We start from the raw sequence: 23,284 nt of genomic DNA on the forward strand, positions 1-23,284 counted from the left end.
TCATACACATCGGCACGTGACACCATGACTTACTCAGGGTGTCCTGGCCTCCGTTTCCTCATCACAATGAAGGGCTTGGAGCGGCTGATTTCTAAGGCTTCTCCAGGCTCCCTGAACAATGCGAGATAAAGGACAGGGTGGGAGAGCCCGTGTGTTCCACATTGCCGCCACGTTGGGGTGTGGGCCCCAGTACTGCCAGAACTGCCATCTTTTAAAGAGAAGCCAGAAATACGGTTTTATGTAAAATCGGATTATTAGAGTTGGCAACAAATTCCTTTTTTTGGTTGTTTTTTTTAGGGAGGGGGAGAGAGAGCAGGGGCAGATGGAGAGGGGGAGAGAATCTCAAGCAGCTCCATGCCCAGCATGGAGCCGGACAACCCTGGATCTCACGACCCTGAGATCATGACCTGAGCCGAAACCAAGAGTCGGACACTCAACTGACTGAGCCACCCAGGCGCCCCCGAATAAAATTTTTTAAAAGGCCAAAATCTACACATCTGGGGAAAACTCTAGCTGGCCAACAGGCTACTTCAGCACATTAATTATAAATTTTCATAAGGTTCAACTCAATTAAAAAACAAAGCAAAGAATTTCAGTTACTACTCCTAGAGGTTTGTTGAGTTATTGGTGGTGTTATTGCTACTCCTACTAAAGACAGTAGACTAGTGTCAGGTTACTAAGGTAAATAATAATCTAGCAAAATCCAACAGATGCGATAACACAGAAAGAGCAAATGCAACCTGAGCTGAATTGTAATTGGTTGATGAAGGTTAGTAATAATAGTGAGAATACTTTATCTGTTAACATTTTACACTATTTGAATCCCAAGTGCCTTTGGGAGTTCAGTAATTGCATTAACTGAAGTTTAGATCAAAGGTTTTTTTTAAAAAAAAAAAAAAAAAGAGCCGAGGCAGGTGGACTTTGTTCTAAGGCCAGGATATAAGTCCTATATGGGGCCTGTGACTGTCCCCTCACAGGTGCTGTAGAGACCATCTGTGTCACCCATGCACCCAGCTGCCCTGGCCCATCAGAGAGCCTGTCACCACATCTAATCCACCCTGCATGCTGTCCCCTGTTCTCACTGCTCCCTGGAATGGGCAGTCCATGACCCTCAGGCACGGAGCTGTGCATGGAAGAATCTTTTCCAAGACGGGGCAGTGGCCTTTCTGCTATAAGGGAAAGTGAGCCCCCCAGCAATCAGGAAGGAGGCTTTAGAAATAGCTGTTTTTGTTCTCCGAGTGTGACTCTTGTGCCCACTGTTCCTGCCAACAGATTTTTCTTGGCTCAGTGTATTTCGGCTTCGAGGGGCAAGGTATTTGCTGGCTGTTTTCCATAGTGGGGACAGACTGGCGTTCATGGCACTCAGGAAAATCTAGGGTGGTGAATAGACTGGAGGCCTGGAGACCAGAGACCAGGAGGGGGTGGGTAGAAACATGGGGAACAAAAAATAGGGAAGAGCTCAAGAAGGAACTAAAGGAACCAAAAAGGGCAAGAGAGGACGAAGAACATGCCTAGCATGTGTTTTACAATATAAATATGGAATCCTCTTAATAACCTATGTTATAATCACCTTAATAACTTCTTAGCTCGTTTTCATGTGTGAAAAATTACCTGTAAAATCACAGATGACAGATCGTTTGCACTTAAGGGGCCTTTGGGGTCCGAGGATTCCCAGCCAGAAGATCACACAGGTTCCAAGGAATCTTCCAAAGTATGAAAGGAATCCATGAGTTGCTGTCAATATTTCTTAATGTGAGACAGTATTTGTGCATTTACTCGTAATAAAGACTGCACAGGCTAACTAGTAGGTTCGAATTTTTTGCCATGGAATGGAATTAAACCAATTACATTGGTCACCTCTTGGTAACCACAGGCACCGATTGCATAGTAAATGGATGTTGTTGAATAATAAAAATGGGAAAACAAATTATTACTTGGAAAAGCTTAATGGCTGACCGAAATCTTATTCAATATGGCGCCCATGGTGGTGAGCAATGAGGAATGAAGAAAAATAGTGCACTATTTGACGATAAGAGGGTGCATGCAGAACTGCTAGTCCATACCAGCTCTGGAAGGTGGTTCTCTCCTAAGCCAGAGCCGCCTTCTCACGGTACAGATTAGGAAGCTGAGACCAGTCCTTGGTGACGCACTGGCCGGAATCCAAGGCCCAGCTCCCAACTTCTAGTCCATGTCCCTTACCTTTCCACCTGCCCTGGCTCCTGTTGCTATGGCTGGGGTGCATCTGAGAGAAGTGGAAAAGTCAACCACTTCAGTGGAGCTAGTGAATACAAAGCCGCCAGCCATTCTCAGGGGTGCTTATGGGCTGGCTTTGCTTGTATCTACCCAGCCACGGGCATGGCCGAGAGAGTGCAGCTCTAGGCTGGCCGGCTCTGGTGGCTCAGGGCCCCGTGGCACTGTTCTCCACAGAGTCTGTGGTCTGGGCCTCCTTATTGGCCTCTGGTCTCCACTCTTCTCCCAAAGTAACAAAGGGCCAAACCCACTGGGCAGCTTCTCCACCACTTTGATGGAGTCTGCGGTCCAGAGAATCTACCCCCTCTGAGCAATGACCCTTCTCTTTCATGCAACACAGTTTGTTTCTGTGGACTCGGACATACTCTCCTTTGGTAAGCTCTCCCCATTTCTGTCTGGCACCTGACAAAATCTCCTTCTAAGGGCAGGACTCCAGCATGTAGCCTGCCAAAGTCTGCAAGCTGATCCTCCCCCACTGTAGCATCCGAGGACACGTGTGTGCGTGTGTGTGTGCGTGCGCGCGAAGGCACACACACAGGCCAACACAGGGAGTCTTCTCTGATCCTCTGCTACTGAGCACACTCACAGACATGGCCTCTCTGAGGTGATGGTGTCTCTCGAAGCCCCACAGCCCGACTTGACATCTGCCGCAGGGATGTGCATGCCACCACATGTCCTGCCACTTTGGGGGTGACCCTCCGGAGCGACAGCTGATGAGGCAGCTAGGGTTTTCCTCTCCTGAGGGCCTGAGGGTCTGGAGTGTTTTTCCAGTCAGTATCTGCCCTGGCCAGGGGAAAATCGCTCCCTTCCCCCATCCAAAAATAAAATAAAAATTTAAAAATCTCAGAGTCTGGCTGCTTTTAGCAATCTTTTCTTCCTTTGACGATTTATTCGTGGAACGAGAATCCCCCTCGGGCCAGTTTGGCCGATGCTAGAGGGCTCTGAGTAAGCCTGCTCTCCCAGTTCCAGAGAGCAAAGCCAAGTACCGGGACAAGAAATCCTGCGCCTGGAGGAAAGGGGGCAAAGGCAGGTGGTGATGTGTGTCTCTAAGGTTCTGTAATGAGTGCTTAGCTGTTGTGTACCTTTTTTTTTTTTTTTTTTAAGTAGGATGCCCAATGTAGTACTTGAACTCACGACCCTGAGGTCAAAAGTCACATTCCCTACCAACTGAGCCAGCAGGGCACCCCTGGTGTGTACTTTTTTGATTCTGAACTATGCTTTACCAGCATTCACACATCCATCAGCCCGGGAGACTGGTCTTCGAAGGCAGGTGGGGATAGCTGATTAAAACGTAAGTCCCAAATGCCTAGAAAAGACAGGGCACTTTGCTGGAAGCGAGCTCATGTCCAGGAAGGCCACTTCCTAGGTCCTGAGCAACCAAGGCTAGAAACTAAAAACCATCCAGGCGAGTAGAGACAACCCCAGAAGCAGGTCCACACCCACTCCTTACTCTGACCACCAGGTGGGCCCCTGACAGAGAGACAGCAGAGCTTTGCCTTCCCTCTGCACACCCTTCCGTCCAGCTCCCCCTCCAGCTGTCGAGAATCATCTCAGTCCCCACTTACCCAGTGTTTATTGTGTGCTGGTGGGGCACTAGCTGTTTCACAAACCAAAGGGTTCCCCCTCCCGTGGTCCTCACATCTACACTCGGTGGTTATTCTATCCATGCATCTGAGACTGTAGTTCCTTCAAAATGCAAAGCTGGACTGGAATCGTATCAGAGTTTCTGAGGTGATGAATGAGCCTGCTCTCTTCTCTCTCTCTCCCACAACCAGCTTTTCTGAACGTGAGGCTGTGCCAGATTTATGACAGGTCAGGTTACAAAAGTTCCTTGGTTAAGCCAGTTGTTTGTCACTCTGAGCACATTTCCCCATAGAAACAATGTTATGTTGAGGTTGGGTTCCCAGGCTAACCTACAAAAGGCAAGTAACCCATTAGCTATCTAGTTTTGGAGACAGCTAGGTGGAGCTGAAGCAGCTCTGGTTGGAAGCCAGAAAGGCCCGGGTTCAAGCCACAGGTCAGTCCCTTACTTGCCATGTAGCCTTGGGCAAGTCATTTAGTCTCTGTGCCTTAATATCTCTATCTTGCATTGGGATGATATTACCTACCTTGCAGGGTTGTTGGGAATGTTCAAAATGGGCTGTATGATGTACCCTGGAATAATAGCACAACAGAACTCCATTGCCAGGTATAAAACTGGCTTTGTGGCCTCATGGATTCTGAATTCCAATTTGAAATACAAGTGGTGCACCTTTCTTGCTGAATTTGGATTGGGGAACCTTTGCTTTCCTGGGAAAGGGACATGGCGACTCTCGTGTCCTCAAATCCCTGGTGGCCACCCTGAAGTCTGGGCTGGAGTTCTTCTCAGAACGGGACAGGAGGTTCCAGAGGGAAGTGGGAAGCAGCAGAGGTAGAAGTTGAGTCAGGGCACAACGTAGGTATGCATCCTATTTTTTCCTTCTGCTATCATAAAACTAGACGATGATCTGGTTACTTCTTCTTAAGTTTCCTGTGCCTTCCACACCACCAACCAGCCGGACACCTCCTGGTCAGAGTTAAATACAGACTAACTAGCTGCTCCCTTGCTTCCTCTACCTTTTAAGTCATGAAATTGTTAGCAAGGCAAGCTAACGATTCATTAGACGGGGCAGATGCCTGGATAAATACCCCCTTCCCATCCCTATTGCATCTTCTTCCTGTGCCAGTTTTAAAAATCTGAACTAGGAAAGCACCAGCCAGAGCCTCACTCTGCCTGAGAAGGCTGTAGTAGACGCTGCCAGCAGAATCCTTTCTATTTTGCCCTTTAGAAAATCTCATCCATATGCTCTCGGCTTTGCCTCCACTCTGATGTTTGTGCCTCCTGATACTTGTGTATGCAGTGGAGTGACTGTGGTCATGTGAACTTATCCCCTTCATGAGCATGGCATTCTGGTTGTGCGTCCAACCCCACCAAATCTCTGCTGTCTCTCGGAGGTCACGCTCGCTCCCCTGAGAAACCCAACCCGTTCCCTTTGCCCCCTCGCCACGCAGCTGGCCAACATGTCCCCGCTGTGGGTGTGACCCCACTGCTCCTGCCTGCCGGTTCCTCGGGAGAACCGCTTGGCACCTCCTCTGCCAGGCTTCTTATTTCTAGCTCACACCTGCTGCCCCTCCATGGGCTGTGATTGTAGAGTTTCATTTGAACATTCTACTTTATCCCCTTTCAATCTCATTTTAAAGCTCTCCTGTTTGGTCTTCAAGGCTCCGGCCAAAAATATTCCTCTTGGTTTATGTGATGAGCTCCTGATTCCTTGCCAGGAGCCTGTCAGTCCAGCACTGAGATTGATGGTCCAGAAGAGCTTGATCCATGGTCTCAGATCAGCCATGGAGCAGCTCTGTGTTCCTCATATGTGCCTGTTTCTTCTAAAATCATGACTCATGGCTGAGGAAGAGGCTTGAGCATCACCTCTGCCCCACGTCCCTTCATTTCCTATGCAAGACACCAGAGTCACTAGAGATACTGACCAGGATTCTTCTGGATGTGCTACTTGCCCCCACACCCACAGGCAGGAGGGGGTTATAGGAGTATGTGTACCCCCTTTTGTCTCTAGTGCAGGGGTTTTCATCAAAGTCAATTCAGCAAAATATTGGTTTCATAAGATGCTCTGTGGTAAGGGAATTCTATGGTCAAATTTCAGAAACTCAGTATCTTGCTTTTGCATGTGTCAATAAATAGGTTAGAATCTATACTAAAGGCTCTATAATATCCTACAGAAAAGAAATATATTTAACTGGGAATTTCCCAAGTGGATTTGATGATTGCCCTCCTGGGAGTTTCCTTTTAACATCCCACAGAATGCACTTTCACCAATGCTGCTTTGATGCATGCTTGAGGCACACAGCCTAAGAAGCTACTTTTGTCGGCTCTCATTAAACCTATGATGAGTCTGCTGGCTGTCCTGCTTTCCCTTCTCCAGAAGGTCCAAGTCTGTTCTCCTTGGATACAGTCTCAGACTTTTGTTCTTTCTCCCTAAACAGGAATGGGGCATTTCCTCTTTATTTCCATGTTATATCTATTTATTAGTCAGACTCTGACCTTGCTTTATGTCCCCTTGACCTTCTGAGTTCATTTTCTTTCTGGATCATTTCTTTTAGGCCACCTAGAAACCCTTCATCAATGCAAATACACTGATCTCTTAAGCTTCCTGAAGCCCATTCATTTGCTCCTCTGGTAGGAAACCAATTTACATGTGCAGCACCAATAATTTGTGACCAAGGTCAAGCAAGAAAAAGAAATAATTGGCCCCCATCACATGCCTAAGGTTATATTTCTTGAGCAGTAATGTGACAACTTGGAGGTCCACGGACCTTATAAGGCCTGGAAATGTGTTTATTTGACTTGCACCATGATTTTTTAAATTGGAGGATTTTACATAAAACACCTGGAGCCCAGCTTCTCTTGAGAAATCACATTTGTTGATACTGGGTTGCTTTCCAACCGGGCAGCAATTGGCTGGAGCTGAGTGCTGGCTGTTCCCATGACACAGAGCACATGCTCTCCAGTTTGCTAGAGTCCCCACCACTCCCTAGAGCCCCACGTCCTCTCACCTCCCTCACTTACAGTAGCTACCTAGCCTCTGCTGCCATTTGGATTTGTGACCCCTCCCAGAGACCTTCGTAGTTTCCTCTGAGGAATTTTCCTAGGAGCTGCCTCAAAAGTGTCTCTCCCACCTCCTTCCCCATCTGATTCTTCCCATTTGAGCTGCTGGTACCTTTGGCCATGAGTCCTAATATGTGTCTAATGTCAAGGGTTGACCAGTTGCAGCAGAGTAAGAACTGAAGCCATTGGCATTGCACTGATATGTGCACAGAAAAAGAGTATCACCCATGTCCACCTCTTCAGAGAAAAAATATTTTCAGTTGCTGTGTGTTTACAGGTCAGGCATAACAGGGTAGGCTTATCAACTGTTTGATGAGCATGGAATACCAAGTAATGAACTTGTCCTTTACTGAAGAAGTAGCTTAAGCTCATGTTTACCTTTTCCCTGAATTTTCCACTTTGCACAAATGATGGTTATTATGAATGCTAACATTATGCTATCAAGTCTTGATTATTAAAGGACAGATTATTATCCAGTCCTCAAATCTCTTCTTTTCTAACTCATTAGCTTGTTGTTGACGGTTTCATTTTTCTTTAGTATAGTTATCACTAGCTTGGTGGAGAGCAAAATTAAAAGTACAAATCATGAACCAGGTCATCAGCTCAAGTCAGAGGCATCCTGTTTATTATCTTTGCCTCATCCCTGCACATGTCTGCAGAAACCATGATTATGAGCAGCCTCTATTCCTCTCCCTGCCCAAGTTCGGGGACAAGGTGATACAGAAGAGGAAAGGGAGAACCTGATGAATTAGAATGCTAATTAACAGGAATGTATCGATAGCTCAAGTAAGTTTCACTAACAGTTTGGGGTTTTAATTCACCCATGATGTTCCTACCACCTCTTGCCCTGTGGTAATCCAAAACTGGAGGTTGCAGACACACTTTCAACCCACTGAGTTCAAAGGCAGGGTAGGGTACTTGGCTTGATTGGCACTTTGGACTGCTCTCCAAAAAGGCCCACTTTTGAGATTAAAGGGACTCTTCATTCAACAGAATAGAAAACATCTTGTTATTAGACAATGAGGAATTTCAATCTAAGTGTAGGTCCAATAAACATGACTATGCAGCATTTATGTAAGTTCCTGACACTTTAGCAGCAGGAGGGTATAAGTACATTCCTGGAATGAGGAGAGCCTCTCTTTCATTGGAGAGCATTAGAAGATAGGGAAACTGCTTTCTTAGTAAAAGGTGAAGTGGTAAAGCCAAAAGAAAAAAGAAATTAAACACTCATTCAATCTTCAAAGTAGAGATCTATAATCTTCAAAGTAGAGATTTGATGACCCCTGTCAGAGGGGTGTTTACAGAAGGATGCTTACACTGGGAAAGGGGCTGAAACCTAAGGGCCGGTCCAAAGCTTGGAGTCTGCAAGTTATTATTACAGTTAACAATTAACTGTAAATGAGAGAGGGTACAGTGTACTTGCTTATATATCGCTACACGTTCTTCTTACAAATTCCCGTAAGAATCAACAGTATCACACCAATGTCTGAAACATTTCAAATCCACTCATTTATCTACTCTCATTCTCAGAAGCATCCTGTGAGATAGCTGTACTTTCCATTTTACACACCAGAAAATGAAGAATCAGAGAAGTGAGTAACTTTCCCCAGGGCAGAGTAAGTAAGAGGCAGGGTGGAAGCTGAAACTCAGCTCTGATTTTTGGATGCTGTGAAACCCAGGGATTAGTATCTACACTTCATGTGAGGGGAACACAGCCTAACATATGGAGTTGTAAAGCCATTTGCCCAGGGTTTCTGGAGAGATAATTTACTTATTTCACCAGAGAGTTACTCAGTTTCCTGATAAGTACAGCAAAAGGCTGCTTTCAAAATTTCCTTTGGCCAAATAACAAAGGCATTAAAACGGTCTTTAGTAAATGTGGTTTTAAACGAAGAATTAAAATTAATCATCTGAATCTTTCTTGAGAATATCTACTGTTTTTCAATCTCTCATTAAACATGTGCAAGTATGAACAGTTTAAGGAAAATATATCAGACTGAATATGCTAATCACATCAGCTCTAAATATAAAGATGGACTCTGGTGTATGACAGAAACGTCCCTAATGCAAAAGGACGATAATTCTTCAAAGTTCTAATTAGTAAAGTATAACAGAGGGATAATAAACTCTGATATTCTTTTCTCTGGAGATAAAAACCAAGCAAAGAAAAACCACGTTAAGCTAAGTTTAGAGGCCACCTAAGTCAACTTCTGCTTGAGAGAATCTGAAATCGTGGTAGTGAGGAAGAGAGAATGACGTGTGGAATTTTGTTCAATATAAATTTCTACTTCCACAACCAAACAGCACGCTTCACAGTTCAGGGCTTGGGAAAAAAGCCCTGTGGTTGGTTTCCACAGTTTTCTTGGCCCTGATTTGCACGAACTCCCCCAGGTTAGCAGAGCTTGTTCACATTTGCCTCTCTCCTGACAGCCCTCTTCTTTCTGTCTCCCTGAGGCTTACCTCGTCTCTTCTCTCTCTGACCTAACACCCTGTACACCCATACATTTCAGTATAAAGGTCCCTGTGTTCCTAGGAGCCCTGAAATTTGGGATCTGGAAACACTTGGCAAGATAATTCATTCCTTCACTGACCTATTCAGAAAGTTATCTGCTGACTGCCCACCTCCCCATCCACTCACTCACCTATAGGATAACATGTCTCCCGTGCACAGCATGGAGATCATGCCACGGCTGCCTCCCACCTGCCTTCCCACCCCATCTCAGAACTGCTCGCCTCTCTCTTCACATCCAGCGTCCTCTCGCATGGCACGTCTGCCCTTTGCCCAGCCTGCTTCTCTCCTAACATGCACCTGGCTCCTTCTTTCCTCAGGGCATTCCCATTTCTTTCTCAAGCTCAAATGTAACATTTTCTGAAATTGAATCCCACTTTCTCAGTTAGGTGCTCCCACAACACACTCATTATTCATGGCTCCTTGTTCAAACAAAGCCCACCATATTATGTTGTATTTCCTTCTTTTGTGAGGGCTTGAGGGAGGGTGGGTCTGGTTGGTTAAATTGTGTTCTCCAAGAAGCTCTGTTGAAGGCCTAACCCCAGTACTTGTGAATGTGACTGTATTTGAAATCAGGGTCTCTGCTGATGTAATCAAGTTAAGATGATGTCATACTGGGTTAGGGTGGGCCAAATCCAATAACTCGGTGTCCTTATAAAAAGAGAGAAATTTGGACAGACAGACACAGAGACGCAGAGGGAGAATGCATGTGAAGATGAAGGCAGAGATTGGAGTTTTGCAGCTACAAGCCAAGGGACGCCAAGAATTGCTGGCAACCACCAGAAGCAAGAAGCAAGGCATGGAACAGATTCTCCCTCAGAGCCTGGGAAGGAACCAATCTTGCTGACACCTTGATTTCAGACTTTTAGCCTCCAGAATTGTGGAGAAATAAATTTCTGTTGTTGGAATCCACCCAGTTTGTGGTAATATGTCATGGCAGCCTTAGGAAACTAATATAGTTGGTGATAGCTTCTGGATATGCTCATCTTCCCAACTAGACCCATGGGCTCCTGGAAGTAGGGGCGGTAATCCATATTTCCTCGGTCCTAGAACTATACTGACACAGAATAGATGCTCGGTACATTTTGGCCAAATGAGGGAACATGCTCAGCACCATCCTTCTGCTTGTAGGTCAGTGGATCCCAAGAAGGGTTCACTTCTCTGAGTGAGCAAGCTTAGGAATGAGGTGGAGAGATAACGGTTTAGCATCAAAACAATGACTTAGAGAAGACAAAGAGGATAAATCAAAGTGAGAAAAAATGGGTCAAAAACCTTGCAGGTGGATTATAAGAGAAAGTGGAGGCCAGGGCTGGGGTTGGTCAGGGAGGGAATGTTTCCAATATTTTGGACTGCATTTTGAAACAATGGGTGATGATCAGGCCCCAGAAGGAGATGCCATATTAGACTGAGAAGTTAAGGGTGGAGTGGGGAAGGGCAGAGCAACAGAACAAGCAAACGACAAGGTTAGACTGGCATTCGGGAGGAGATGCTTATAAAGGGTCCCAAAGGCAAAGCAAGTGACTTTAAATTCTATAAAATGGGACAAGGAGTGTGGCAGCAAGTCCTTGTGTGACAGAAACAGGACAAAAACATGGGCGGCTGCCAAACTGAGGGTCTGAGAACAAAGAGCATCAAGACAGCCAGGGGCCTGCTGAGGAAATCCTGAGGAGGGGACATCGTGGGGACCAGCTGGGAACTGAGGAAGAAAGGAGGTAAAGGTCTCCTAGGGGGCACCCCAGTTGGTTGTTGGGTGGGAGGCAGTGGGTTCTCATTCAGTGGGTACCATAAGCTCACCCCTGGGCTCAGAGATGATGTGTCTGTCATCCAGATGAATGAGTCTGGCTCCTTTTTTTAGAAACCTTTGAAAGATATTCCACAACTCTCTCAGTAACATTTTAGCCTTTAATAGGTCTCCAGGCCAGGAGAATCTTCCTCCCATCCAAAACAGCAATTCCTCACTTTAGAAACACATTTTCCCCCTCTCATTCTTTCCTGAGCTGAGATGAAGGGTAAGGTGTGGTCAGTATTTCCTGTTGTGAATCCTTCACACACGTGAGGCCTAGTCCCAACACATTCTCTGCTTTTCCTCTCAAAAAAACCCCCCAAAAACCCAAAAAACCCAAACAAAAAAAAAGATTTTGGTTTATTTAAGTTTTTCTCATGGGGCTGTTAATTATCTCTGTGGTTCTTCTCTAGTCTCTTTCTTGGGTGTTTCCTTGGTCATGGGGCACCAAACTGGGCATCCAGAGATGCAGGGAAGTGCAACAGGATCAGTGGAGGCTGCAGAATCAGACAGACCTAGGTTTTAATAGCAGTTCCCCTGTTACCTAGTTGTATGTTCTTGAGCAAGCTGCATCATCTCTCTGAGCCTCAATTTCCTCATCTGTAAAATGGATCAACAATATTTACCTTATACTTGGAGCATTGTGCCAGTTAAAAATAATGTACATGAAATTCTTGAAAACATTAAAAAATGATGGCTCTCATTGTCAGTGTAGGTTGGAGCAATGCTGATTACATTAGGAAAACCACCACTTAAGGACTTCAATAAATACCCAGATATTCTGTGTGCTTAAGCCACTACACCACTGCATAGTTCAGATGGCAACTTTTGTTACCTCTCATCGTCACATAAAACACAAACTGGTCTTATTCCAATACAGCAAAACCACTTACCAACTGTGCTAAGAGAGTCAAATTTTCAAATTTCCCTTCCACAGAAGTAGAGTTGCATAACATATCAAATAGTTATTTCACTTGCAAAGGGACTTGAGTAATGATATCTTTAAAACTCTCATATTGACTGAACAAAATCACTGGGATTTTTTTTTTAATTAGAGAAGACTAATAAAATTCCCGCTGCAGATAAGCTCATTCTAATCAGCTCCTTTATATCCACTTCCCTCCAAAACCCGTAAATGTTACTGTGTTAACAGTATTTTTAAAAAAGAGTTATTTATTTGAGGGGGAGGGAAGAGAGTGAGTGCAAGGGATAAAGGTCAGAGGGAGAGGGAAAGAATCCTCAAGCAGACACCCCGTTGAGCATGGAGCCCAATAGAGGGCTCGATCCCAGGACCCTGAGATCACAACCTGAGCGGAAATCAAGAGTTGGACACTTAACCATCCAGATGCCCCTACTGTGTTAATAGTGTTTTAAACCAGTGTTTAAAAAAAGATGATGTAGGGGTGCCTGGGTGGCTCAGTTGGTTGGGCGACTGCCTTCGGCTCAGGTCATGATCCTGGAGACGCGGGATCGAGTCCCACATCAGGCTCCCTGCTCGGCGGGGAGTCTGCTTCTCCCTCTGACCCTCCCCCCTCTCATGCTCTCTCTCTCATTCTTTCTCTCTCAAGTAAATAAATAAAATCTTAGAAAAAAAAAATAAAAAAAGATGATGTGTTTGAAACCTTTGAAAGATATCCCACAACTCTCTCAGTAACTCATTTTAGCCTTTAATAGGTCTCCAGGCCAGGAGTGATTATGACAACTCCAGCATTTGAACCCAGGTTGTTGATCCATTGTACAGTGTGATCTCAAGTAAATAAAACTGTACAGTGCAAGTATGGAAAAAATATATTATAATGCTAACAGTGTTTATTTCCTGGGGGACAATAAGATTTTTTCCACAATAAGCCTTAATTACTCATATAAAGAAAAGTTGTTTTGAGAAATGGTACATATAACTTTATAAAAACATGTTATCACAAATATTTAAAAATACGTGCATCAAGTAACCTGCTGAAATGCACCAAAAAGGTAATATTGTGTTTTTGAGTGATGGCACTATGAGTGATTTGTTTCTTCTTTAATGTTTCTGAACTTTACAAAATATTTATTTATTTATTTTTAGAATATTTTTAATTTTTTAAAAAAAGATTTTATTTATTTATTTATTTGACAGAGAGAGAGAGAGCGCACAAGCAGGGGGGAGCGACAGGCAGAGGGAGAGGGAGAAGCAGGCTCCCTGCTGAGCAGGGAGCCCGATATGGGACTCTATCCCCTGGGATCATGACCTGAGCCGAAGGCAGACGCTTAACCGACTGAGCCACCCAGGCGCCACTACAGAGTATTTACAATGATACTGCAATGTATTATGTAATCATACTTTATGATATATTTTTAAATAATGACAAATGCATTGAAAAAATTTTATCAAGATAAATGAAGAGAAAAAAGCACGTCATATATTGCTGTATTGATGACTCATGTCCTATGACCAACAGATATTTATCTGTCCCTTTCAGAGAATCACCAAATCTCGGTAAGGGCTTGAGTCATCCAAGATGACTATTATTTGATGTAGGATCTATTTTTGTAATAATGTAAATAATAATAATCACAATGATAATAATAATAATCTAGTATCAATGTGCCAAGCCTTTGTAATAAGCACTTTAAATGCATTGCTTCACTGGAGCTTCAGAATGATTCTATGGTATTTAGGTAAGGTATTTGTAGTAGACAGAATACTGTCTTGAAAATGTCCATGTTCTAATTCTTGGAAGCTGTGAATATGTTAATTCATATGGCAAAAGGCAATTAAAGTTGCAGGTGGAATTGAAATTGGCAGTCAGCTGACCTTGAGATAGGGAGGTGATCCTGAATTATCTGAGTGGGTCCAATATAATCATAAGGATTATTTTAAGTGGAAGAGGGAGGCAGAAGGAGACTGTCAAAAGGATGCCATGTAGAGAAAGACTTGACTGGCCACTGCTGGCTTTAAAGATAGAAGGGGGCCTCAGCCAAGGAATGTAGACAACCTCTAGATGTTAGAAAAGGTAAAGAAATGGAATTTCCCCTAGAGCCTCCAGAAAGGAATGCCGCCCTGAGGATACCTTGATTTTAGCCCAGTGAGACCTATTTCAGATTTCTGACCTCCAAAACTGCAATATGATAAATCAGTGTTGTTTTAAGCCACTTAGTTTGTGGTAATTTGCTACAGCAACCATAGGAAACAAATAAAATATTATATCCCAATTTTGCAGGTGAGCAGACTAAGGCTTAGAAGAGTAACTTGATGAAGGTCGCATGTAAGTGATTATGACAACTCCAGCATTTGAATCCAGGTTGTCTGATGATAGCACTTGTACCCTTGGGCACCTGGCCTCCCTGGATCCCCAGATGTTTGTCCAGCAGCTGCCTGGACATTAAAATCTGAAAATGCTCTCATCGGTAGCCCCCTGCACTTGAGGATGGCTCTAATTGGTAGAACTGATGTCCTATATATGGTGCTTAAATTGGTCTTTCCAGTCATTTTCCCCATTGATTTATCAGGCAAAATAACCCAATTCCTCCTTTATGAGAAATACTTTTTAAGTATTTGAGGTCAATAATCACTTCTCCCTAAGTCTTCTCTTCTTTGGGTGAAACAATCCCAGATTCAGTCTTTCCTTATAAGACATTAAATTATAGCACTTTCCTGACCTCTTCCCTCTGGAAAGCATCCACACTGTCAACACCCATTTGAGGAGCTAGCCAGTTCTTAACCTTATTTTGACTTTCTTCCGGAAGCTTATCATTCTGACCTTAACCCTTCTGAACTTGATGATATATTACATCTTGAGCTCTTTGATGGATATATTTCTAAAAATCAATCAACCAATAAATACTGATAATTTTTGGATTATCTGTTCTAAAACTTGAAGATATAGCTTGTTTTCAAGTTTCTTCTGATGTTATCACAAACTGATTCCACTCTTTGCTGACATGAATCATACCTTTCTTGTTTGAGCCTGGCAGGGGCTAGAAGAAAAGGTCTGTTAAGCTACAATAAGGAACTGTTCTGGCAAACCAGCAACTTTATAAGGAGCCTTGAGATCTCATAGGCTGCTCCTGTGTACCAGTCTGAGAAGCTGTGCTACCCATTCCAGTGGGCTGGGGAGCCAGGAGGAAAATGAAGGAAATGCTAAGAGTCAATGTGATTTCGGTGCACCTGGGTGGCTCAGTTGGTAAGCTTCCGACTCTTGATTTTCGCTCAGGTCATGATCTCAGGGTTGTGAAAGGGAGCCCCTTGTAGGGCTCTGTGCCCAGTGTGGACTCTGCTGGAGACTCTCTCTCCCCCTCTGCCCTTCCCCATGTGCTCTCTCTCCCTCAAAAATAAATAAGTAAATCTTAAAAAAAAGAGTCAATGTGATTTCATCATATTATTAACATGCTGTGAATCTTTGAGGTAGTGAGACTTGCACACAAATATTAGTAACATTCACAGCTCTAAATGATCCATGTTGCTGTTCCCTTGTTTCTGCAAATAATCAAGGGCTGACTGTAAACAAATAAGACAGCCAAGAAAAACCCCTGAACTTATGCAGTTGCATAATGATGAACGCTTGGTGAAAAAAACATGAACCCATATTTCATTCATTTTACTCCCTGCATCTCTTCCAAGGATGGGTGGGGAGGGTGGGGGATAAAACATTTTTGTGGGCTAGTATATAAACATTCCAGTAATTAAGTAAGCTGCTCTGTCAGAACTGACTTGAAGAGTCAAAGGTACTTGAACACAAAGCATAAGGTTTGCATTTCCTTTTTAAATATCTATGGGAGTAAGAATAAAAATAGAAATGCCATAATCAACTTCACTTGGGGTTTTTCTGAATCCCAGATGTTTGAAAAAATAGTTTGATATGTTGAGGGAAACAGGTGCAAGACAGTTTGGACCCCTGGGTACTTAGGGCAGGTCTCTCTTGGGTGCCGAGTATTAGACGAGGAGGAGAAAAACCCAATTCAGGGCACAGAATGAAGCCTCCAATGGTGAGGATTTTAACCCTGCTGTTGTACCTTTATGCTTTGGGAAAGTCAAAAACCTGGGCTGTAACACTAGGCTACCTCACAGGGCTCCTGGAAAGAATGAGTTAGAATGGTTTCATTTCTAGATTAACAAAAAAAAAAAAGAAAATCTTACGTAAATGGTGATACAGTCTATGCTTGTGACTACTTCGCATACTACAGGTATTCAAGAGGGGAGGCCCTTTCATTTTCAGAATTGTATGATTTGAGCTTTGCTGGCTTCTATTTTGCCTCCTACAGAATATCTCCGTGTTCATCTAAAGTAGGAGAAGAGATGCTTGGTGGGTGAGGGGAGAGTCAGCATGAATGAAGGAAGGGTCGTCACGAATCGTGTCAGATTGCCCTTGGCCAACCCCCTACCCACCAACACTGTGCTCCATGGCCCCAGCTGGTAAGCCCTAGGTATCCCATGGAGCACATGACACCTGCCCAGCAACTCCCCTTACTCACTCCTACCCTGTTCCTCCTCCTACCATGTCAGCTGGGGTCTGTGGCCCCAACCTTGATCCTGTCTCTAGCCTGACCTGTGCATTTGGACTTAGCATCTCTGGTGTTCAGATCCCAAATCTCTGCCTCTTGAACACCCATGGATCCTATGAAGGAAATTTTCTCTATTGCTCCAGGCCTATAGAATCCAACTCAATCCTGGCTAATTGATGCTATCCTCCCATCCCCTAGGAGAGGGATTATGATAGATTCAAGGTATCACAGATGGGGTCTCCTCCAACTTTTAGTTGTCCTCCAACTTTTCAGTTCAAGGGCCATGCCAATAAAGCAAAGACTTCATGATGACTGATTTCATTGACAATTTAAGGTGTTTTCCTCATGCTTGTTATTCAACAATACTCAATAACAAATGTTTATCGATTACCCACTGTGTGCCATGAACTTACACATGATCTCCTTATACTTAGAGCAATCTTGCAAGATTTTCAGGGGAGGAAGCAAAGGATTAAAGAGATTAAGTAACTTGCCCAAGGTCACACAGCTAGTAAGTCGCAGAGCCAACTTTTGATGCCAACTTAGACTTTTCCCTGCTGCTTCATTCTATTAATATCTGTTAAGTGCTTAGTTATTTGCAAGATGTATTTCCAACCTCTTATGGTCTCGGGCTACATTAGGGCTTCTGGGGGAACCCCTCATCAATTACTCCATGGGCTTGGTTCCAAGAAAGCTAACACTCCAGAGTCTATTAATTACCCAAGGGCTTTTGGGAAAGGTGGTCAGCTTTTGGTAGGAATGAAGCACTGTTTCGGTCCCTTTGAAGTGCCTAACAGGATATATCTTGCTTCAGCCTGAACTGCTGAGGGACATATTCAAGTGGATGGCACTCAACAGGTTTGGAATAACACATTCCTCAAGTGCTCTGAGTTTCTGAGCAACAACGAAAAAATTCCATAGTTAGACTCCTCTTTCTGGACACTCAACCACAGTGACACTGGAATTTGGTAGCTTTTGTGTATATATTCCATATATAAAAAAATCCTTCATGGAGAGTTAATCCAGAAACTCCATGGAGGATTGGTTCTTAGATATCTGCAAGACTTCAGTGGTGTCATCAGCTCATCTGCTAATACTGACTACCGCCTGTTTGAGGGACTGACGATCCCTTCCCTCCTCCCTAGCTGAAGCCCTCTTTCCTCCATTCCTTTACCTTTATTGCAAACCTCCCCCCTCTGTGAGCCCTGGCACGTATGAGGTTTTTTTAAAAAAATAAATTCCTCTCTGCTTGCCAGGGCCAGCTTATGGAAGAGAAATGTGCATAGATGCAAGGAGCCCGACACTCAGAAGGGCTCTGTACTTGGCTTAATGAATGCTCTACTCCCATGGACTTGAAATTCTTAATAATTTTGTACAAGGGGCCCTGCATTTTGACATTTCAGTGGGCTGCACTAATCATGTATTTGGTCCTGCTCTGTGCTATGGACACTGAGATAGGGAGAACAGTCACACCACACAACTTAAGAGTGGGTGGTGTGCCTGTGGTCCCCTTTTGGAACTCAGGAGGCATCTTCCCACAGAGACAATCCATAAAGATGGATAGAGATGATAAAAGCTCTACCCTCCTTTGCCTCAATATTTTCATCTCTACAATGGAGAGAGTAGCACTTACCCTTGCATGTTATTATGGACATTGAGTGGGACCATGTATGTAGTACGCATCAGCGTGTTTGATATACAATAGGTATTTGATGAATGAAATCCACCGGAGACAGCAAGTGCAGAAAACAAGAGTTTGAACTCTGGAGGAGTTAGGAGCTAGCTTAGAATCACACCAGCTCCGGTGCTTAAAAAGATGTCTGACTTCAGTTACGTGACTTAGCTTCTCCCAGCCTCAGTGTCTTTATCTATAAAATGCCTTTATCTAATATTTACCTTGTAAGGTGATGTTGGGATTTCAATAATATAATGTATTTGAAGAATCTAGTTTATCAGCTGGCACCTAGTAGGAGCTCAAAAAATAACAGTTCTTACTTTGGTTCCCTTATAACACCATTTCTGCACTCCAAACAATTCATTTACAAATGATGTAGGCATACAACCACTAATAAGTGTCTTACTCTATCCAACTTCCTTTATGCTGTATGACCTACAAAATGGAACCTCCATGTATGTGAAAATCACTTTGTAAAAGATATTTGAAGATTACTCTTCCTTCTTTGCTAGACTATGAATTCCCTGAAGGCAGGAATCAGGTTTTATTTATCCTCGTAGCCTAGAACACCTTCTAACTAACATGTTAGAATCTTAGTCGAATTAAATCTGTCTTCTGTTGTTTTTGCCAACAACAAGATGATACTTTTTCATAATATTTCTAAATTAGCAATTAATTATTAGCCTGTCAATGATTAGGAAGCAGAATGTACCAAAAATAGCCCCATCTCTGCCATTAAAGGCCTTTTTATCCTTGCCCATCGCACTTGGCTCATGTTCCTGCTTTCTTGGGTCTGGTTCTTGCTCCATTAACAAAGCTATTCCACTAGGGAACATAACTTAGTTTTGGACAACCAACCACCTTCTCTGGCAACAACCTGTGTAAAGAAGCCACCAGAGGAAGAATTTCCTAAAACCCCAACCAAACCCCAAACCCCTTTTAGGATTTAAGGAGGCCTCAGAATTGTGACTTTTAACCATTAGAGGGCTATGGGTCCCTGTGAGAGCCTTCTGATAGTTATGGACTTTCTCTCCAGAAAACTATATTCAGTGTCCTCTATACAATTTCAAGGTATTCTCAGAACTCCTGCAGCCTTTGTACCTCAGATTAAGAATTCCTCTTAGAATAGCCCAGAAAACTGAATGAGCCATGTGAAAGATTCAAGTTCCCTGATAAATTCTAGCCCATGTTCAAAACAAAACAAAACAAACAGTTACAACTTCCTAGATTTAACCTCGGGGTTGTCCCCAAATGCCCAGCCCGGCACCTTCACCGTAAGGACATCTAGCCAAGCCCTGACTACTCTCTGGAAAACCTCAGTTCAGCAGAATAAAACGAAGGCTTGTTTGATAATATCGTTTACATTTCCAAATCCCGGGTATCAAGCTTTCTTCCTATCCCTTGTGGCCCTTCCTAAGTTTAGCCGCTGGTGTAATGGGTAACCATGGCAACAACCACCTGCCTATTTAAAACCATCTCCAAAGCTAAATAAGGAAGCCTGGAGAAAATGGCTGCTCGCCTGCCTCTCAGCGGACAAAGTGGGCACTCATGAGTATTTTCCACATGAGCAAGCAGGCGGGGTAGAAGCAGCAGGGACTCAAAGTTCTTACTAGGAAGGCTGCTAGGACCTTATGCAACAGGGCCCACCTCTGTGCCACCAGGTCTCCACTTATTTGCAGGCATGTGGATTTACACGCAAATCTGTGTGCCTCTCGTCCTGGGCGACCACACTACCTTGACCTCGACCAGGGGAAGGGTGTGCAGCTAACTGCAGAATAGTCTTATTAATAGGATGGGGAAATGGGAAGGAAAAACAGTCACAAGATCACAGTGAAATGCACAATGACAACTTTTTTTCTGACAGAGGTATCTTTCTAATTGTATTTAATCATGTGGGCAATTGACAACTACTCTATTTATGTCCTGTGTTGACCTACTGATTTATGGAATATGGAGAAATTTCTGCCTCCCTCTGCTTCCTCACTCACTACAAACTACAGGGGTTTTGCTTCTTCCTTTGCTCTTCCCCAGGCATCCTGCCTTCTCTCACTCCTTGTTATTATCCTTCTGTACATTTGCTTCCTTCTCCCTGGGCTACCCTTCTCTTTTTGCCAACCTGGAAAATACACACTTGTTTCCCACGTCTTGGCATCTCCATGGGTAGAAGCCCCTCCACGCCAAATTCCATGTCTTTGCTTTGTGTTCCATAGGTTAGCTCGTTTCATACCACTGCACACAAGTCACTCTGCATATCTGCCCTCAGGTCTGCACCACTGGACTGTGAGCCCCTACACGTCTGTTCAAAACACCTACAGAACAGTGCCTGGCACGGAGTCTATTTTCTAAAGCTAGTGTGGAATGAATGAATGAGCAGAACCCCTATGGATCTCATAAGCATATGGCATTTTAACAAGTATGTGTGCATGAGTATGCATAAGGCCACCTCTGTGAAAAGAGCACCTAAGACGTCTACAACAGGTGGAAGAGAAGGAATAATTTAGCGTGTATGTGAGAGTGACAAGGAATGTACAAGGAGGGTCAGCTGATTACAGTAAGGGTGGGGGTTAAATGCATACCTGTTAATAGTGATTTGTAAGTATGCGTAGGCTGGGTGAGAGAGCCAGATGGAATAGGCTTGGGACAGAAGGCCCACGCTAAGAAGATTAATTCAGCTAGTAGATCCCATAGATCACTTTTCCTGAAGCTGAAGTATGTTATGATAAGACTTTCTTTTTCCCGGGTTAACCTCCCAGGCAGTGGGGTCAGGGGAAAGGAGCAGCAATGAAAATGATGGTGCTCTTTGGGGTGTGAATCTTTAAACAAATGTCTTTGGACAACCTCCGCTCAATCCTATGGGCTACGTAAGTCACTCCCTTCAGGCTCAGTCTGCATTCCTCCTCCCCACCTGCTGGAGGGTGGGGTGGGAGCCAATGGTCATCTTGAAAGGGCACAACAAAAGAGGAAAACGGATGGAAATCAATCAGCGAGAAGAAAAAAAGAAAGAATGGAGAAAGGTATTTTAGCAATCCCAGGGGTAGCTATATGCCAGTCACAACTCACTTCTCGCATATTCCCTCCCACCAGCAAGAAGGGCTTAGTTTTGTTTGCAAAAGATCTGGTTTTCTCTCTCCTTGTAATTTTGGATCTAACATTCAGGCTTCACACAAGGGCTGAGGCTGGGACCTGGTGGGTTCCCGGTCTCACAGCCCCTGCAGGGGCCTCTCTCTGCTGCCCTCTGCTGTCGGGGGATGCGGAGGCGACGCCCTCTCTGCCCTCCTAGCCCCGGCCCCGCCGCTGCCGCTCCCTCCCTTCGAGACAGAGAGAATCCGAGGCCCCCTCTCCAACACCCCGCCCCGGCCATCCTGCCTGGCCTTCCCCACAGAAATTCCGGGGTGGGCTAGGGCTGCGGGAGCTTTCCGTCTAGAGAAAGCGGCCAAGCCCCGGGAGGCGGGTTCCAGTTAGCCAAGAGCAGATCCCCACCCCTCAAGGCGGGCATACCACGCCCTCCCTGCCAGCCCCGCAATCCTTCCCTCTGCACGGCATCCTCTGGGAGGGGACAGGCGGCCAGGCTGCGGCAGGTTTCTGACACCGTTTTCTGCTTGGAAATGGAAACCGTCCTTCCGGCAACGTGGCAGGAAAGCCACGTCCCTGGGCTGCCGGGCCAGAACGTTTGGGCGAGAGCAGGTGGAGGCCTCGGTCTGGCCCGGCTGCGTGGGGGAGGGGCGGGGCCGGCGGGCCGTGCGGCGGGGGCTGCAGCCTCAGGGCACTCTTACCTGCTGTTGAATTTTTCAGGGTGTTTCTCTCTCATCACGTGGAATCTGTGTGCGATGGAAGCATCCTGAAAGGGAAAGAGAGGGAAGCAGACGCCTGGTTAGTGGTCATGACCGTGCCATGCGGAAAGAAAGGAAGCACACAGGCTCTCACTGAAAGCCCCCAACCCTGGAGAGTCCATGTCATAGGGGAGAACAGGAGGCTCCCGCAAAGGGTGAACACCAGGTCCAAGGTTAGGAGCTAGCCACCAGTGCCTGTAGAACCTATGCCGGTCGACTCCCTGCAGTTTTCATTCTCGGCCACAGTTTAGGGTGAATGAAGGGGACAGCCGCTGCCCTTTGAGGGGAGAGAGGGTATCTGGGTGTGGGGGCAGTTACAGTGCAGAAGCCCGTGTGCGCGTGGGGCTGAGTGTGAATTTCTGGAAATGCCTCGCCATATTAACTCTTTTTAAAAAATACTTTTTATTTTGGAATATTTTAAGACTCACAAGAAGTTGCAAAAATAGTACAGAGAGTTCCTGTATCCCTTTCACCCAGCTTCCCCCAATAACATCTTATGTAACTATGGTACATTGTCAAACCCAGAAAACTGACTTTGGTGGATGCTGTGATATATTAATTCTAATCATTCACATCAGTAGAAATAATTAGTAGCATTGAATAACATGCTTAGTAGATAATAAAAATATATTTAAACTTCTGGCTTCTTTTACTTGATCTCCACAGAAAGGTCCTTCCCCAAGGTCAAGAAGAGTCGCACTACCACCGTCTATGGACACTTTGCTTTCCTATTTGCACACCCCTTTGCTGCGCTATTGGCCACCTACTCCTCAGAACTATTAGGAAGGCTCCCATGACACCATGTTTCTGGGCTCTCCATTCTCTGACCAGAACTTCTCAGCCTTGAGTCCTATCTGTAGCCTACACTCCATGTCATGGACCATCTCGAGTTCTCACACTTATTACTAGCATCTCTGATGTCTCCACAATGTGTATCTGTAGAACCAACCCCGAGCTTCAGACCTAAAACCAAGCTCATCTTTCCTCCTCACACTTGGTCTTTCCTCCTCATTAATGGTCTCATTTTCCAGCAGAAGAATGTGTTGAACCCCTTCACCGCTCAGGCCTCATGCCAACACATTAGGTGCGGGGGTGGACTTTATAAAGAAACAGGAGA

At 44.7% G+C, this 23,284-nt stretch overlaps 1 protein-coding gene across 5 annotated transcripts in view; it reads right to left on the minus strand.

Annotated features, from left to right (window-relative positions):
• Window positions 1–23,284, minus strand: part of DGKG (diacylglycerol kinase gamma) — a 202,566-nt gene that overhangs the window by 75,964 nt on the left and 103,318 nt on the right. For all 5 annotated transcript variants that reach the window (XM_081831122.1, XM_081831113.1, XM_081831108.1 and 2 more), the window contains one exon: window positions 22,111–22,175. In XM_081831122.1, coding sequence (XP_081687248.1) covers window positions 22,111–22,175 — 65 coding nt within the window. The remainder of the gene's footprint in view (window positions 1–22,110; window positions 22,176–23,284) is intronic.

This window comes from Leptonychotes weddellii, chromosome 1 (assembly GCF_054177405.1).
Source record: "Leptonychotes weddellii isolate Sample4059 chromosome 1, ASM5417740v2, whole genome shotgun sequence".
In the NCBI taxonomy this organism is placed as follows: domain Eukaryota; kingdom Metazoa; phylum Chordata; class Mammalia; order Carnivora; family Phocidae; genus Leptonychotes; species Leptonychotes weddellii.